The 17847-nt window shown below is 53.9% G+C and overlaps 1 protein-coding gene across 1 annotated transcript; it reads left to right on the forward strand.

Annotated features, from left to right (window-relative positions):
• The first annotated feature begins 3990 nt into the window (after positions 1-3990).
• On the forward strand, positions 3991-9359 carry ZBTB47 (zinc finger and BTB domain containing 47). Its single transcript, XM_006868767.1, has 5 exons — positions 3991-5454; positions 7031-7178; positions 8091-8206; positions 8694-8838; positions 9010-9359. Exons 1-5 carry the CDS (start codon positions 3991-3993, stop codon positions 9357-9359), a joined length of 2223 nt encoding a protein of 740 aa, XP_006868829.1.
• The last annotated feature ends 8488 nt before the right edge of the window (positions 9360-17847 follow it).

Genomic DNA, 17847 nt, shown 5'->3' on the forward strand with positions numbered 1-17847 from the left:
CCCGGGGGCCATGGTCGTGGGGCCCTGCGCGGGGGCGGCCCCCAGCGCGGCGCTTCATGGAGCGGCCCCGGCCCGGCCGCCGGGGGCAGCGCGATTCCGAGGGGCCCTGTGAGGCCCCAGCACTACGGCACCATGGTACGCAGGGCCCTGCCTGTCCCCCCGCTTATCCGCCCACCTGCCCGCAGTGCCCTCGGGAGAGCACAGCCCCAGGGCTTAGGGTGGAGGGATCCTCCCCTTCCCCTAGTCTCCCCGCCCCCATCTCCTGGGTCCCCGCAGGCCAAGAATGCGGCGCTATTGCCAGGCTCTCGGCAAAAAGGGGGTTAAATTCCTGGGGTGGGGGTGCCAGCGGAGAAGGCAGAAGTCTTGTTAGACACGGGCAAGAGGGTGCTTCTCTGCTCCCAGGATGGCGCCGCCCTCAGGCTGGGTGTTAGGGGCGATGCAGGGAGTGTGTGTGTGCGTGTGTGTGTGTGTGTGTGTGTGTGTGTGTGTGTGGGGAGGGTGTCGGATTCCCGCCCAGGTCACTAGCCACGTGGGCGTTGGCACTGCCTTGTGTGGGGCGTGGGGCAGCCCGGGACAGGGATGGGAGAGCGGCTGCATCTCTGGGCCACACTCCTGTGTGACCTTGGACTGGTCTCCCGCCCTCTCTGGGCCTCTTTCCCGGGGCTGAGTAGGGTGGGTGCTTATGAGCATAGACACCTCTGCAAGAGGAGGAGCGTGGAGGTCTTGGGCTTGAGCCCCTAGCCCAGTCAGGGCCCACCCACTGCTGCCGCGAGCACTGGAAGGCTAGGTGTAGTGGATGGGGGTGGGGCTCAGATGGAAGACCTGGGGGTTTGATCCGGGGCCTCCAGGAAGAGGCTGAGGCAGGATGGGGGAGCCAGTGGCTTTTTGTAGGTGAGGCAAGGTATCCTTGTATAAATGACTTTGCAGCCTTCGTGCCCATTGCGCGTCTTACTTGGGGTAGCGCATTTGAGGGCAGGAGAGAGATGAGAAGAAGTTCAGTTGAGTCACTTCTGACTCATAGTGACCCTGTATAGGGTTTCTGAGGAGTAACTGGTGGTTTGAACTGTCGACCTTGTGGTTTGCAGTCTAGTGCTGATCCTACAGTAGCGCCACACCAGGACTCCTGGGCAATGTGTCTCCCCACCACCTTGGTCCTGAATCTTAGCTAGACTGGGGTGACATGGCCCCAGGGGCAGGGAGAAGGTGTGGCTTCAGCCTGCAGAGCTTGATGGGGAAGGCCATTTACAGCTGTAAGGAGCTGGCACAGCTGATGGACATTGTCCAGGAGGGGCCAGGCAAGGGATAGCTGTGCCCTGGGTGAGGCTGCCAGTTATGGATGCAGGCAGCATACGTGTGACCTGTCACCGAGGTTCAGCCAGGTGCATGACCTGGGAGTTCTCTGGCCCCTTCCAAGGGCCAAAGATGGTGCTGGCTTATCCTGGGTGTTCTGCCTTGGGAAAGGAGACTTTAGGGTAACATTGTCCCCCAGGTTAGCCCCTTCTGCTTCTCTGAGGCTAGAGAGCCTGCAGCAGGCATCAAGTAGGCTTTGGGCTCTGCCCTCTCCCCAGAATAGGCTTAGCTGGGAGTTGGAAAGTGTTTCATGAAGGGGACCTGGAAGTGGGCTTTCCTGACAGGCCTGACTTTGGCAAGCCTCTATCCAGGTCACTTGTCCTGCCATTTTCTGACCCCGGAGACTCCAAGGAGCCCTGGTGGTATAATTATTAAGCACCCTCTTGCTATCTGAAAGGTTTAAACCCACCAGCCACTCTGTGGGAGAAAGAGTCGGCTATCTACTTTTGTAAAGATTTACAGCTTTGGAAACTCTGGGGCAGTTAGCTCTACTCTGTCATGTAGAGTCACTGTGAGTTGGAATGACTTGACTGCAGTGAGTTTGGAAGCCCCAAGGAGCTCCTGTTACACCCCAAGTTGAACCTGACCCCTCACTGACATGGTGGTAGCCATGACTGGAGAGGAGACTGGAGGTCATGGGGGATAATGGTGGGACTGGAAGCCCAGCTACTCTACCTCAGATGGGACGATCCCTAGACACTTTCTGATGTTGTTAAGTGCCATCGAGTGGGTTCTGACTCATAGCGACCCTCTCTGCGCAATGGTCATTAAAGGCCAAGAAATCCAGCCATGTGAAGTAGTGTTTGGTTCCGGGGAATGAGCCTGCTGCTGCTCCTTGGAGGGAGGCAGGGGAGGCCTCCTACTTTGAGCCTCAGTTTACCCATCTTTTTAATAGAGGTTGGTCCCCAGGATGAATCAGAATGAGTCAGAGAAGGAAGATGGGAGGAGCCTGGTATCACATCCCCATTGTATTGGCCAGGCCTGGACAGGCCGACAGCCCTGGATGAGGGGGCAGAGGGAACCTTTTTGAGGTGGGATCTGGCAGGAGGGGCATGGGGAAAGAACTCAAGGAAGATGGCGTCGATGGCCATCTGGTGTGGAGGGCAGGGCCTAGGGCAGGTGTGGGAGCAGGTAACCTTTAGTGGTTCTTCAGGCTTGTCATGAGGTCCAGGTAGCTGATGTGGTGAGCTGGGACACACTACCACTCACCACAGCCACCCAGCCTGGGCCCACTCACTTGCTGCTTGGGTGCTGGAAGGACTGGCTCAGAGGCTGGGGGCATATCCCAGGACCTCTAGGGAGACTGAGGCAAGATGGGGACCAATGAATTTGTGCGGGTGAGGCAAGGTACCCCTTAGGTGTAGGATGCTGAGGAGGAACAGAACATAGAGCCAGTAGGTTTGGACAGGTAGTTATAATAACTATCTACTGTCAGGCCCGTACAGGGGACACAGCAGGCTGCCTGTCTTCAGGGCCCACTTTTAGGAAGAGGTTGTGGTGGACCCAGGGGTGATTGAGGTGACTGACCCCTATTCTTAGCAATTTGCAGAGGCTGGGTGTGGCCCAAGGGGCTGATAGTCTGACTCATCAGACTTTGGGGGACCTCCCTGAAGACCCAGAGGCCCCTAGTGGTATAGTCCCCAAAATGGATCTATCCCAGAGCTCTGATGAGAAAGGGTCTGAACAGGACCCTTGAACCTCCTGCCTTTGAGCATGGGGCCAGACAACAGCTGTGTCCCTCACAGAACTCCATCTGCAAGACAGGGCTGCTCAGAGCCAGTCCTGTGGCTATGGGTGGGGGAAGGAAATCCAAACCCCGGACAAATGATGAAGACCTTCTCAGGCAGGGCAGCAGGACCAGAGCATGTCACAAAAGTGGCTACTTCTATGGCCCTCGGGATCTTGGCTTCAAGGCCCGTTGTTGGTGAGGTGAAGGATGTGGTAGGCCAGAGGCCAAGCTGTGATTGAGGACGAGGGCACCTGACTTGTGGTGTTGAGGTATTTGGAGTTGGCAGGCTTGTTTTTATTTGAATGTGTGAGTGAGTGTGTGGAGACCTGCAGACAGTGGGAACCCAGTTCAAGAAATGCTGAAGGACTTCCCACATCCTGTGTCCAGGACTGTCCTGGGTTTGGGACTGAAAACCTTGCATCCCGGGAAGCCTCTCAGTCCTGGGCAAACCGGGGATGGTTGGTTACCCTGGTGCCTACCTTCTTTCTCTTTCCTCTCCTTTTCTCTTGCCTTTCCCTCTCCCTTCCTGGGATAACTTTTCCCATTTCACAGGGGAAGAGCTGGAGGCCCAGAAAAGTTAACTGACTAGTGGAGGAGCTGATCTTCAGCCTCAGGAGGTGCCGGTCAGCGTCTGAGCTCCGCGGGGAGGCTGACGGGCCTGGCTCCCGCTCCCCCACTTCCTTGCTGGAACTTCAGCTCTTCTTCTGTTCGTGGAGCAGTACTGATGGGCTGCCCCCCGATGGTGGGCGCCGCTGGGGGATGGGTGGGCCGCAGGGGGTGGGCAGGGGCCCAGCTGGCCCTGACCCTTCTCGGTGTCCTCCCCCCTACAGTTGCTGGTTGAGAAGACGACCGACTCACCAGCGGCTGAGTTCTCGCTGGTGGAGGACGTGGCGCTGCATTTTGCCTGCTTGATGGGCCGCCTGAACGAGCAGCGCCTCTTTCAGCCTGACCTGTGCGACGTGGACCTGGTGCTGGTACCTCAGCGCAGTGTCTTTCCGGCACACAAGGGTGTACTGGCTGCATACAGTCAGTTCTTCCACTCGCTCTTCACCCAGAACAAGCAGCTTCAGCGTGTGGAGCTGTCCCTGGAGGCGTTGGCACCTGGCGGCTTGCAGCAGATCCTCAACTTCATCTACACGTCCAAGCTGCTGGTCAACGCGACCAACGTCCACGAGGTGCTCAGTGCGGCCTCGTTGCTGCAGATGGCTGACATTGCCACGTCCTGCCAGGAGCTGCTGGACGCCCGTTCCCTCGGCCCACCGGCCCCCGGCACTGTGGCTCTGGCACAAGCGGCGGCCGGCAGCACTCCAACTGCATCACCCTACTACTGCGACATCAAGCAGGAGGCCGACGCCCCGGGCCTGCCCAAGATCTACGCCCGAGAGGGCCCTGACCCCTACTCGGTGCGTGTGGAGGACGGGGCAGGGGCCGCGGGTGGCACAGTTCCCACTGCCCTGGGGTCAGCGCAGCCCTTCTTCAAGGAGGAGAAGGAGGGCAGTGTGGAGGAGGCCAGCGGGCCCCAGGCCCCCTTGTGCAAGCTGGAGGGTGGGGAGGAGCTGGAGGAAGAGCTTGGGGACTCTGGCACCTATGGCCCCCGGGAGCAGTCCCAGATCATTGTCGAGGTGAATCTCAACAACCAGACACTGCACGTGTCCACAGGGCCCGAGGGGAAGCCAGGTGCAGGGACTAGCCCAGCTACCATGATGCTGGGCCGGGAGGGTGGGCTACAGAGACACTCGGAGGAGGAGGAGGAGGAGGAGGAGGAGGAAGAGGAAGAGGGTGGCGGCAGTGGAGGGGAAGAGGAGGAGGAAGAGGAGGGTGGCAGTCAAGGAGAGGAAGAAGATGAAGAGGAGGAAGGGCACAGTGAGCAGGAGGAGGAGGAGGAAGAGGAAGGGCACAGTGACCAGGATCAAGAAAGCTCTGAGGAGGAGGAAGATGAGGAGGAGGAGGGGGAGGCTGGAAGCAGACAAGTGCCGGCAGGGCCCGGGGGGCACCGGGGCAGCCAGGTGGATGGCCCTGCCCACAGTCGCATGGCCACAAGGTCCCGGGAGAATGCCCGGCGCCGGGGCACCCCTGAGCCTGAGGAGGCTGGGCAGCGGCGTGGGAAGCGGTCAAAGCCACCCCCAGGAGCAGCCCCAGCCTCTGCCCGGGGGCCACCTGCCACCGATGGGCTGGGGGCCAAGGTGAAGCTGGAGGAGAAGCAGCACCACCCTTGCCAGAAATGCCCGCGCGTTTTCAACAACCGCTGGTACCTGGAGAAACACATGAACGTGACGCACAGCCGCATGCAGATCTGTGACCAGTGTGGCAAACGTTTCCTGCTGGAGAGTGAGCTGCTGCTACACCGGCAGACGGACTGCGAGCGCAACATCCAGGTGGGCTTCTGAATCGCTGCCCACCATGCCTGGGGAGTCTCTGACAGTCAGACCAGCCTAGGTTCTCAGGGTTCTGGGGGGAGCCACAGGCTTGGCAGATGGATGGACTCGTTGTTACAGTGCCATCAAGTCGGCTTTGACCCAGAGTGGTGGGTGGTTTTGAACTGCCAACCTCCCAGTTAGTCTAGTGCTGATCATACAGTGCCACCTCAGAACGTCACTGGCATGTGGAGAGAATAGAATAAACAGGACCCTTCTCGGGAAGGTCAGACTTGAGAAGAAGAGAGCAGAGACGTGTATGAACAGGAGAGGAGGCCAGGAAGACTAGAACCCTTGGGGAAGGATGAGTCAGACAGAGTTTTAGCAAATCCCCAGGGGTGTAAGAAGGCCGGCAGGGCCAGCTGTAGGTTCTCAGGTCAGGCACTGCACAAAAGCACTTGTGAAGGGAGGAGGGGTTTGCCAGCAGGGCCACTGTTTTCCCCTTCTCTCAAAGGCGCTGTGTAGGTAGAGCAAGGGAAACTCTCCACTTAGCTCTGGACATGCAGGCAGGCTGGCCCTGGGGAAAAGACACGGGATGAGGAATTTGGGAGGGAGGAGCAAGGGCTCCTGGGGCCTAGCTGCAGAGCTGGGCTGGGTGACAGGCCTTGAACCAATCTCAGTCTGTCTGTGCTAGCCTGGCTTCTCAGGGTGGGGGCGGGTGAGTGTGTTGTAGAGCCAGCCAAGCTCCCCAGGGGAAGTTTTATTTTTTCTGGCCCCAGAGACAGGGGGTCATGTAGGCAGGTGCTAATTGCCTGAGTTAATTGCTAATTGCAGTGCCCTGTGGAGAAAGTCTTATCCAGGGGTTACCTGGTAACCTGCCCTACTCTCTTGCACCTGTTCCTATTTGCCTACTGCTGGATTGCCTTTTCTTACTCCACCTGCCAAACACCTGAACCTTTTTCCTGAATAGGAAAGAAGCTGTGCCCCTTTTGATCTGTGCCCCCTGATCTTTTGCCTCCTGGGGGTGTCCTGCAGGGATGGGAGACAACCAAGAACACTGGACCATGCTCTGGGGAGTGGAAGGGAGTGTGGTTCCTGAACTTCCCATGACTTTCCATTGCCTGATGGGGCCCAGCCCCTCCTGAAATCTCAGCCAGCCAGTTCCTTGGGAGCTGTCCCCTTGTGTGCCTCCAAAGTGTATTGTCAGGGCAAAGTTCCCAGCAGGGAGATGCAGCAGAGAGAATGCCTCAACTGTGTAATACCTGTTCCTTGAAGCCAGTTATCTGTCTCCCCTTCTGTAGAAGCCTTTGGGTAGTTTCGTTGAAATGATTTTGGTGGGGCTGGGGCCTGGGAGGAGAGGCTTCCAGGAAGAGATGGTCCCTGGCTCTGGTTGACCTTCCAAAGGCTGAAGAAGAGCTCAAGCCTCAGGATGCATTGTAAATATTTAGGGAATTAACGCCTCCAACTCCCAGAACTTCAGAGCTGGCTGATGCTTGTATGTTTCAGGTGATGAAAGCTGAGGCCCAGAGCCCTGCCCAAGATCACAGGGTCCTGACTCAGGATAAAGGGCCTAGCGTCCCCCCCTCTCCCCCCACAGTGTGTGACATGTGGCAAAGCTTTCAAGAAGCTCTGGTCCCTCCATGAACATAACAAGATTGTGCATGGCTACGCAGAAAAGAAGTTCTCGTGTGAGATCTGCGAGAAGAAGTTCTATACCATGGCCCACGTGCGCAAACACATGGTGGGTAAGTCTGGGCCACTGGGAGGTGGGGCCCGAGGACACAGCTGGTGTGACTGGATGAGAAGCGCCTCCTGACTGGGAGACCTTCGGAGACTGGCTGCTGCAGCAGGTGTGGCTTGGACCAGCTCTGGGGCCAGGCTGCCGTGTACAGTTGGGCTGGTTGCTTACTGTGTTCAAGGGAGCTGACACCAGTATTCAGTTGGCACGCTGCTAACCAGGTGGTGTGTTCTACCAGGAGCACCTTTCCCTATGTTGTTGTTGTTGTTAAGTGCCATTGAGTCGGTTCCGACCCATAGCGACCCTGGATAGGGTTTCCGAGGAGTGGCTGGTGAACTTGAACCGCCAACATTGCAGTTCAAACGGCTTTGCAGTCTGGCGCATTAACCCACACCAGGACTCCACCTTTCCCTATACTAATGATTAAGTGTGTTGTAGCCAGACCCTACCCTTTTCTCCACTAGAGGGCCCTGGGGAAGCCTCCAAGGGAGTAGACTGAGAGCTGAAACCCTGGTTCTAGGTTTGGTCAGGAACTTGTTGGGTAACCCAGAGCTACTGCTCCTTCCTGGTGGTCCTGTTTCTAGTTTCCCCTCCTACATCTTCCTTGAAGAGTTTCAGTCCTTACCTATTTCTGGGTTCTGGGAGGCATGGCTGATTCCCTCTGGACTGCAGCTTAGGGCCCAAGGTTGAGCCTTTACTACTGCCATCTCTATAAAGTCCAACCACCCTTGAGATGCACTGCTAGTCTTCACTCTTTTTTATGGACAAGGAATCAAGCCCAGGAGACTTGAGGGTGGTGGGTAGGACCTGCTGCAGGAGGTGGAGTTCAGTCCCCAGTGTAGGGGTGATCAGGCAAGGGTTTCCTGTGAGGAGCTATGGGACCCCCCCAGATGTGACGGCCATGGTGCCCACTCCATAGCCCACACCAAGGACATGCCCTTCACGTGTGAGACCTGCGGGAAGTCCTTCAAACGCAGCATGTCTCTCAAGGTGCATTCACTGCAGCATTCGGGGGAGAAGCCCTTCAGATGTGAGGTGAGTCCACTTCCCCACATTTGCCCAGGACCACAGGGAGGGGCTAGCAAGGGGGCAAGAGCAGCTTGGGGAAGATGGAGTACAGGTGTGGGGTGTGACACCCCCCCCCCCGCCACCCTCCCACTCCGCCCTTCCTGGTGGCCTGCCTGCCCCTACCCTACCCCTTGCATGTTGACGGTGGGAGATGTGTATGGGTGGACAGTGGGGCAGGCTCTCTGGAGAGGTGGAGTGGAGACTGGAGACACAGATGGGCTTGAAGTGGCCTTCCCGCACTGGGGAGGGTAAAGGGTCTTACGCAAAGGTCTTACGCATGAGGTCCCCTCTGCTGTGCGTTCTCGTCCCCCATTGTTCTGACCCCCATTGTCCACCTGAACCGTGTGTGTGCCCTGCCTCTTCCTCTGCCCATGCACGACCCAACCCCAGGAGCATGTTGGCCTGCAGTGCGGCCTGAGGCCTGCTCCCTTCACTCCACGCCCTCCGTCCCCAGAACTGCAACGAGCGCTTCCAGTACAAGTACCAGCTGCGCTCCCACATGAGCATCCACATTGGCCACAAGCAGTTCATGTGCCAGTGGTGTGGCAAGGACTTCAACATGAAGCAGTACTTCGATGAGCACATGAAGACCCACACAGGTGCGGCAGCCCAAGACGGCCCTAGCCATGCCCCCTCTCAATTCCGGCCTCAATTTACCTTAGTATGAGGCTCTGCTGCCTCCTCTGGTAGGGTGAGGCTGGCACCCCAGAGCGTGGGGAGGGTCACACGGTGAGCCCCTCATGGTCGCACCCTGTTGCCCTTCCTCCCAGGGGAGAAACCGTACATCTGTGAGATCTGCGGCAAGAGCTTCACCAGCCGGCCCAACATGAAGCGGCACCGGCGCACACACACAGGCGAGAAGCCGTATCCTTGTGACGTCTGCGGTCAACGCTTCCGTTTCTCCAATATGCTCAAGGCCCATAAGGAGAAATGCTTCAGAGTCAGCCACCCTCTGGGCAGTGAAGGCACGCCCTCAGCCCCGGGCCTGCCCCCCACCCAGTCTCACGCCCACACACCACTGCCCCTGCTCCCAGGCCTTCCCCAGACCCTACCGCCCCCACCCCCGCTCTTTCCTACCACCACCAACACCACCACCGCCAGGATGAATGCCAACAACTAACTGCCAGCCTACACAGCCAATGCTCAGCCTGAGCTGGGCCTGGGCAGACTTCTAGGGGGATCGCTGCCCTGACCCTCCTTCCTGGGAGAGGGACCCCCTGCCTCCACCCCCAGAGGTGACTAGACATACTTCGCTTGAAGCTCCTAGCCGAGGGGCTATGCAGGCTGGGGTCTCCAAGCTGATGGAGGATGTCGCCCTCTTGAGTGTCTTGTAGAGCCTTTTCTTGTTCTGAAGTGGTGAAGGACAGAAAGAGGGAACTCTTTGCAGCCCCCCTCCAGGTGAGGGGTGCTGTGGCTGCAGGTACAGGGGGACAGAGGGGCCCTGGTGACCCCTGGGCAGCAGGTATGGCAGTCACCCTGCAGAAGCCTGAGCTGGTGAGTGTTGGCTAAGCTAAGCCTAGGCCAATTGTAGTACCCCGACTTCACCTGCCTTGCGATCCCTAACATGGTCTCACAAACTGTCAGCAGTGCTGGCCCCTCTAGGAGGTGGGGACCTGGTCTGAGGGCTGCCACACTGAGGCAGGGATGTGAGAATGGGTTGTTGGGGTAGGGTACGGTATCATGGCATGAAGAACACAGACCTAGCTCTGTACACATGGAGTGGGCAGGCAGGGGCTGGACCCCAGGTACTTGCTCTCCTCACCCATACTCTGCCAGCCAGCAGAGGTATTCCCAACCTATTCTAGGCTGCACTGGGCACCCTGAGTCTTAGGGAAGACATCCCTAGAAGTCACTGGGTGCTGTGGGCCAGTCCCTGGGTGGTAGTCAAGCTGCCCACAGCCCTAAGGCTCTGGGGCCCTTGAAGTGGCTTGGACTGAAGGTGCAGGACCCTGGGGTAGGCTTCCGGCAGGGGGGGTGTTCAGGGTTTCACGGTGCTAACAGTGGAGCGGGAGCAGGGCTGCAGTTCACGGGGGCCTGCCCCTCACCAGCGGCCCTGGCCATATCTCCCACACCAGGACATGTGTGCGCTTGTGTCTGTCTCTACACCAGGAGGCTAGCTTAGGCCTCATCCTCATCTGAGATTCAACACACAAGCCACTCATGGTTGGTCTCCAGCGTCCTTGTCCCTCCTGGGCCACTGTGGTGACAGGAACCTGCATGTTCAGGCCCCCTGGAGTCGGGCTGTCAGTGGCCAATTGACCCCGGCCTGTATCCAGTTCCTGCTCCCATGAGCCTGGGCACTAATAGGGCACCTTTTTTGTTGTCATTTAGCGTCTTTATTCCTGCCTTTAAAATGAGGAAGCTATGTTTCCTAGTTAAGCTTTTTCCTCTTGTGTTTATATGGTTTTGTTATACTCTTTTGCACCTTAAACCCCTACTACTACCCCATCATCACTACCACCACCTTCCCAGCATGACTGGAGTAGGAAGGGGCATGAGCCCAAGGGGGCTGCTGGAGGATGGAGAGGCCTGCGTCCCATCAGCCAGAGAGCTAAGGGGATCAGAGCTCCTCTCACCTCCTTGTGAGGCCTGCGGCGCTGGGGCAGGGGGCTGGGGACATCTTAATTCATCAATAAATGAAGCACTTTATTCTGTACAGATGTGGGCAGGTGGCAGGTGCCTGAGTGATTTGAGGCTTTATAATCCAACCTGTGCCACTCTGGTTCTCCAGACTTGGAAGGAGTTGTGCTGTGCACTTCCTGGGTGGGGGCTCTAGCTGGGGTTGTAGAAGCCAGAGGTCACAGACCTCACCCTTGGGGCCTCTGCCATCTCCTGAAGAGAGAAAGCTGGGAGCTTCCAGAAGAGGAAGCTTCCTATGGCTCCAGCCAGGTTCTACCTACTTGTGAGGCCAGGACTGACTTGTGAGGCCAGGACTGACCTCTCAGGTTCTCACTTGACTGTTGCTTGGCATCTCTCCCACACCTTCATCTCTGGGCTTCCTTGACGTCATCAGGACCCCTACTTCCCCTGGCCCCTTGCATTTAGTAACCTTTGGTCCCAGTGCCTGGCAACTTTTCAGAGCTGGCTCATGCTTTTCAAAAAAAAAAAAAAAGTCCACCTTCCCCAGTGAGCTGTAGGCCTGGGCACCACCCCCTCAGGCTCCCAGCCCCCAGCACTGGCATCAGCTTGCAGCTGGAGAAGATCTGGTGGGCCCTGGCCAGCCGAGCCCTTGTCTGTCAGGTCACACCTTGACAAGCTGACATTCACGATGGGTGTGGGTGGAGCTGGAGGAAACCCTATCCATGCCCCAGGATGGGGATTCCTGTTCTTCACCCCACTCCTCCTGGGGCTCAGTGAGGGCTCAGGTGAGGGCTCAGGTGTGGGCACCAGGAAAGCTGGGTCATTGTGGCTGTGGTGGCACTGTCAGCCTTGCGGGAGCCCCTCTACCGCTGGTGTTAACCACACTCCACCTTGAGCCGGTGTAGGTACACGCTCCTTTCTGGCCAGACCACGTGTGTCTGAAGCAATAATGGAACCTCAGTGGTGTCAGTACGAATAAGATTCTTGTTTGTACCAGCTGTTATATTTCCTTTTTCATTTTGAAAACAAAACGAACAAGCCCCTGGATGTTGGTGTGAGGGGGCGGGGGTCTGACTTCCCAGGGCTGTTGGATGTGTTGGGGGAATAGATGTTGGGGTTATCATCTGCCACTGGAGACCTGGTTGGTGGTCCCTCCGTCCACCTGGGTTTCTCAGCCTGAGTGGCTTGATCAGCAGCTTGGGTCTTGCCCTGTCCCAGTTTCCCCTGAACTCTATGGCCTTGACCTGCTGGGGTGAGTGGCTGAGAGCCAGGGCTTGGGTCACCCTGCACCCCCACAGTGCACCTCACAGTAGACTCAGTAGTGACAGGATGGTGTGTGGGCCCCCTGCAGCCCAGAGTGAGTGGGAACCACAGGTGGGCGAGTGAGAAGAGCCATGGTGGAAAAAGTCAGTACAACTCCTGGCCCTTGACCCTGACTCATGTTTGCATTTGGTGCCCCGACTGTTGAGACTTGGGCCAGAGCAAGGACAGACTGGGACCAACAGTTGAGCATGGAACTGGGCATCGGTGCCATCTTCCTCTCTTAAGCCTGAGCTGGGCTTGGGAACATCAGAGTCCGGAACTGAGGCCAGAGTGAAAATGGGCCATGCACCTGGAGCTAGATGTTGTCTAGACAAAGGAGAGGTTCTGTGGCTGCTGAGGCCAAGATCCCAAGGGCAGTGCCCATAGAGAACCCTACAAGGCATGGCTTCCCGTGAGCACCAGGTGTGTGGCCACAGAAAGCCTATACGGCAGGAACCAGCCTTTCTCTCAGGCCCAACACCAGGATGCAGTGATGAGCAAGTAAACTCCCCTTGGGAGCTCGCAGGGACCAGCTATCAGAAATGCTGACCCAGGCACCTGAGAGGACAAGAACTCAAGTGGAAGACGGGTGGCCTCTCAGAAGGGAGAAGCAGCTCTCCCTGGGCTCTGAGGGATATCATTGCCTAGACATCTTCCCCAGTACTTGCTCAGTGCTGGATGGAATTCCATGCCCAGGGGGCAGGTGGTGAATGAGGAGGCTGCTTTTGTGGCTACTGCGAGGACTCTGTGGGTACTTTCCAACAGAGATGGGAGCCTAAGAGATGAGGTCTGTGAAGGGCTCACTGGCCAGACAGGTCGTCACTGACATTGCCTTCCTGCATAGTCCCACTTCTTGGACTGAATGGGACAGATGCTTGCTCAGCACATCCTAAAAAACAAGGCTCACCGACAGACCTGGGGGCTGCCTGCTCCCCAATCCCCTATGCTGCTCTCTGTTTCTGCTCTTGCTAAAGTATGTGCTATACCTCTCTGCACAGCCAACCCCTTCAGCACCCCGGGTCCCTTCATTCTCACAGTATTTCCAACTGCACATCCCAGAGCACCCGCGGCACACCTCATGCAGGGCTGTAGAGGAGTGGACACCGTGGTCGACGTGACGGAGTGGAGCACTCATCTTCCAAGCAGTTAAGTAACCCCTTCACGCCCTGGAGCACGGGCACAGAGACCTAGGTTTGCTCTCTAGGCTTCAGGGTACACGTGGGCCTGCCTCTGATCATGTGGCTCCCTTGAGCCATGACTGGAGACTGAGGAAGCACAAGCTGGTTATGCTGCAATAGCAAACCACCTCCAGCCACCAGTGGTTCAACACTCTGGGGCTTCAGGTGGCTTTCCAGGACAACAGTTCTCCAGGTGACGGGTCAGAATTTGGGCAGCTTTGATCTCACGGCTCCACATCAGTATGGGCCCACAGAGTCATTGTCTCTAGGGAAGAGAGAATGGAGAATTACACACTGAGTCTATAGTTCTGCCACCTGGGAGTGACATGTCAGTTTTGTTTATATTTCATTATTCAAAGCAAATTCTAGGATCTTTTTTAAAGGGAATGTAGAAATACAATCCTACTGTGGGCTTAGAAAGAGAGGAGAATTGAAGTCAGGGTAGGCAACAATGGACTCCTCTGTACCTGGGGCCTGTAGAGTGCCCAGAGGCCAGGCTGCTGGGACCCCAGCCTGCAGAGCTGGTTTCTCAAGTCCCTGGAGGGGTCAACAGGATAAAGAACAGTGTCTTCCCAGAGTTCTTTCTGCTAGAAGGTGAGATGAGTTGTCCACAGATGACAGACAACATTAGGACTTAGGGGATGTGGGGAGGAAGATGAGGTCCCTCTTGCCTCCCCTAAACCTCAAAGGACTCTTCAGGCCTAGACCTGAATTCACCCATGGTTCAGTTTTCAGCCAAACAGTAGACAGATCTATAATGGGAACTAGAACACCAGCAAGGTAAGCAGCGCTCCATAGAACTGTCAACTCCTCAAGATCAAAAGGGCTTCCCTTGCCCAAGGACAAGTTCAGGAGGCAGGAAGGGTTAGGAAAGAGGAATGGAAACAGTGATGTTAAGTTATGGGGTTGCAATCAATGACATGAAATAAATGTGTATGAATTGCTGGATGGAAAACGGATTTGCTCTGTAAACCTAAACACAATTAACAGTAAAAAGTTAAAGAGGTGGGGAAGTAGTTCAGCAGGATCCCACTCTGAACTTCCCTTTTTCTCACCCATATCCCACTCTGGTCTTTGGGAAATCCTGTGGCCAAACCCAAACCAGGGTTTATCTGTCATAAAACAGGTCTCATTATGATGAAAGCTAGTCAGCCCTCACTCTATAACTTCCCTAGAGGCTGAGAGAGAGAAAACAACTTTCACATGGCCAGAAAGTGATGGAGTCGGGTTTTGAACCCAGGTCTGTGTGATTCCAAAGACAAGTTCTTTACTCACTGAATACTGTGCTTTCCCATGCTTGACTCCTCTATGTCTCCTCTACTCACCACCCAGTGACACTCAGGAAAGTGGTAGTGGATATAAATCAGCATTACTGGTTACAAACAAAAGAACCCCCTTTAGCTCAAATAAGCAGGAAATGATTTAATGGGAAGATGTTAATGAAATCTCTAAGAGAACCACAGACTTGGGTTCTGGAGTATCACAGGAACAATCCAAAACCACCCTGAAAGACTTGCCTGGGGAAGATGTGACTGCCACCCTAGGTGGGCCCTAATAATGCTAAGAACTGGACACAAGCAGCCCCCACAAAGGCCAAACCCCTCTGCTAGCCTCACAAAACGAGAGTCTGGGATCTGCGTCCTTACTTTTCTCTCATCTGAATCAAAGTTTTGGATGTGTGTGTCTAGTTGGCAGAATCAGGGCATGTGTTTATATCCTAGCTGCAAGGGAGGCTGGGAGTTCTTGTTAAATGTCATCAAATCAGTTCTGACTCATAGTGACCCTGTATGTATAGGGTTTCTAAGGAGCAGCTGGTAAGTTTGAACCACCAACCTTGCAGTCCAGTGGGTTTGGCCACAGGATTTCCGAAAGACCAAAGTAAAAAACGGTATTTTTTACTTTGAGCAAGTGGGGCTCACAATGAAGTTTAGTCCCTAATCAGAGAAAATCCAAACATGTTGTGTGGCTACAAAAAATAACAAATGTACACCACAATCTAGCCCTTAACCATCCAGTAACAATACACATACATACTCTAATTTCCAATAAGAACAAAATGTTCCCACATGTATTCATTCTTGTCTCAAAAGGGTAGTAATGTCTTATCTCTGATGGCAATGGCCACTGCTGTCTAGTCCAGCTGTGATCTTGTTTTGGCATGCTGAATGTATCCACTATATTGTAGATGTAATCTGATCCTATGTAAAACAGAAGGGGAACGGGGAAAGAAAGTTGTTTAAAATATATCCGTATACCTGACCCAAGAAGGAAGGAAATACAGAAGACGTTACTGTCGTTATTCAGCCTATTATCCTGACATCAGAGATGATGCTGTTGACTTCTACACACCCTCTCACATTCCCCGCTTCCCTTTAGCCAGCTCCCTAAATGGTCCCTGGAAGTCACTTGGACCCACTTAGTACTACCCGAAAGTTGATTCAGAATCGGCAACCGTTAAGACAGTGTAGAACTGCTCCTTAGGGTTTCCAAGACTGCAAATCTTTATAGAAGTAGACTAACTACCTCATCCTTCTCCTACGGAGTGGCTGGTGGGTTTGAACTGCCAGCCTTGTGGTTAGCAGCCCAATACTTAACCTGCTATACCACAAGGGCTCCTTAGGAGTCTCAAAGACACCTTTAATCAACTTGTCTAAAATGGAATTAAGAACAGTCTTTTTTCCCAAACTCTTTGCAGCTTCCTCTGGAGTCATCTGCTGTTAATCCCAGAACCCTTGATGGGCTTGCTAATCTCTTGAGGCATCTGCCCAGCTGTTATCCTGTGATCTCCCTTTCCTATTCTCCTGAGAATGGCCTTTGTCTATTTCCTAGATGTGGTGCTGCAGGTTAATGCACTAGACTGCAAGGTCAGTTTGAACTGCAAGGTCGGTGGCTCAAGGTCACCAGCTGCTCTTTGAAAACCCAATACAGGGTCGCTATGAGTCAGAACTGACTCGATGGCACTTAACAACAATAACAATTTCCTAGATGGAGCTCCTGTTTCTTGGATTCTGTGTCTTCCTTTATCTGGATTTGCTCCTTGTTTGTATGTGACATATTCGGTGGTGGCTCCCTGGGTGTGTGGAAAGCCATGGCCTAACAGATCAGTCCCTTCCAGACCTGGTAATGAATGAATGCAGAGAAGAGCAGGGTTCCCAGGACCACAGGCTGATTATGATCACACAGTGCAAAGTGGCTGTGTCCAAAGGACACTTTGCCATTATTATAAACTGTGAATGATGGGATAAAATGGTCCTGATGTACCCCAAATTATTACCATCTCCCATGAGAAGATTTGAGAATGGAGCAATATGTCTGAAATGGCAACATTTTAAAACTGACTGGTGGCGGCCAGTGGTTAGGGACAGGGGTGATGGTAGAGGAGAGAGTTGTATGTAGAAGAGCTCTGTATAAAAGGGCAGTCCAGGAATCCTTGTAGGGATAGAGCTCTTCTCTGTTTGTATCTGGACTGAGGGTGGATGCACGAACTTACATACATGATAAAATTGTATGTAACTAAATACAAGCACAGATTCATATGAGCACAAGTGAAACAAAAAATTGGAATATGATTGTTGGTTTGTCTCAGTGTCCATATCCTGGTTGTAGTAGTTTTGCCAAATATTACCACTTGAAGAAAGAAGGTAAAGGATATACTGGCTCTCTCTGTATTACTTCTTACAAATCCATATGAATCTATAATTATATAAAGAAATTTGTTTTTAAAATGATCACAGATAAAAGAAAATCTATGATGGTTATGGGGTAAGGCAGAGGGAAAATTCTTCACAGGTTAGAGGGTAGACACATGTTAACACGGTGGCAAGGCAGGTAACATACAAGAGGCAGGTTAGCAGAGAACAGATGAAAGTGGTGGGAGACACAGGGAGGAATGCAATAGTTAAAAGTGAATAGAGGTAAATACTGTTAATTATCGGTACATGGAGGGGATTGTGACCATTGTAAAGAACAAAGTGTCTCATCTGTTGAATGTAAAACTGATGATCTGTTCTGTAATCCTTCACTCAATTCACATATAAAAGTGTTTTTTTTAATGATCACAGATCGTTAATTTTCCCTTTACTGTATTCTATTTTTGTGTCAATTCCAAGTTCTCTTTCCCTAGGATCTTAGAGAGACAATGGTTAAATACTCAGCTACTAATGAAAAATGTGGAGTTTCAGACCCATCTGTTGACTCCATGGGTTAAAGACCTGGCTTTCTCCTTCCATAAAGATCACAGCCTAGAAAAATCTATGGAGCAGTTCCACTCTGTCACATGGGGTTACTTTTTGGTTTGGGTATGGTTTCTTTCATCGACATTTCGTAGTTTACAGAAAATTTTTTATTTTCTTTGGAGTGATTAAAAGTGGTATTCCCCCACCCTCCCCCCCCAGGCAATCATTCTTTTTTTTTTTTTTTAATTTAAGGTTTTATTGTGGATTCAGTTTTACATTCAACAAATCATACACATTGTTTCATTACACTGATTATAATCCCTTCCATATACCATCAGTTAAAAGTATTTCTCTCTATCCACTTTAGCTTTTT

Source organism: Chrysochloris asiatica, unplaced genomic scaffold (assembly GCF_000296735.1).
Source record: "Chrysochloris asiatica unplaced genomic scaffold, ChrAsi1.0 scaffold00124, whole genome shotgun sequence".
Lineage (NCBI taxonomy): Eukaryota > Metazoa > Chordata > Mammalia > Afrosoricida > Chrysochloridae > Chrysochloris > Chrysochloris asiatica.

Excerpts from the sequence above, each read along its gene's own strand:
- ZBTB47 (XM_006868767.1), top strand. The coding sequence starts at position 3,991 with ATGGGCCGCCTGAACGAGCAGCGCCTCTTTCAGCCTGACCTGTGCGAC. Across the intron at positions 5,455-7,030 it reads ACTGCGAGCGCAACATCCAG|TGTGTGACATGTGGCAAAGC; the intron begins GTGGGCTTCTGA and ends CTCCCCCCACAG. Across the intron at positions 7,179-8,090 it reads CGTGCGCAAACACATGGTGG|CCCACACCAAGGACATGCCC; the intron begins GTAAGTCTGGGC and ends CCCACTCCATAG.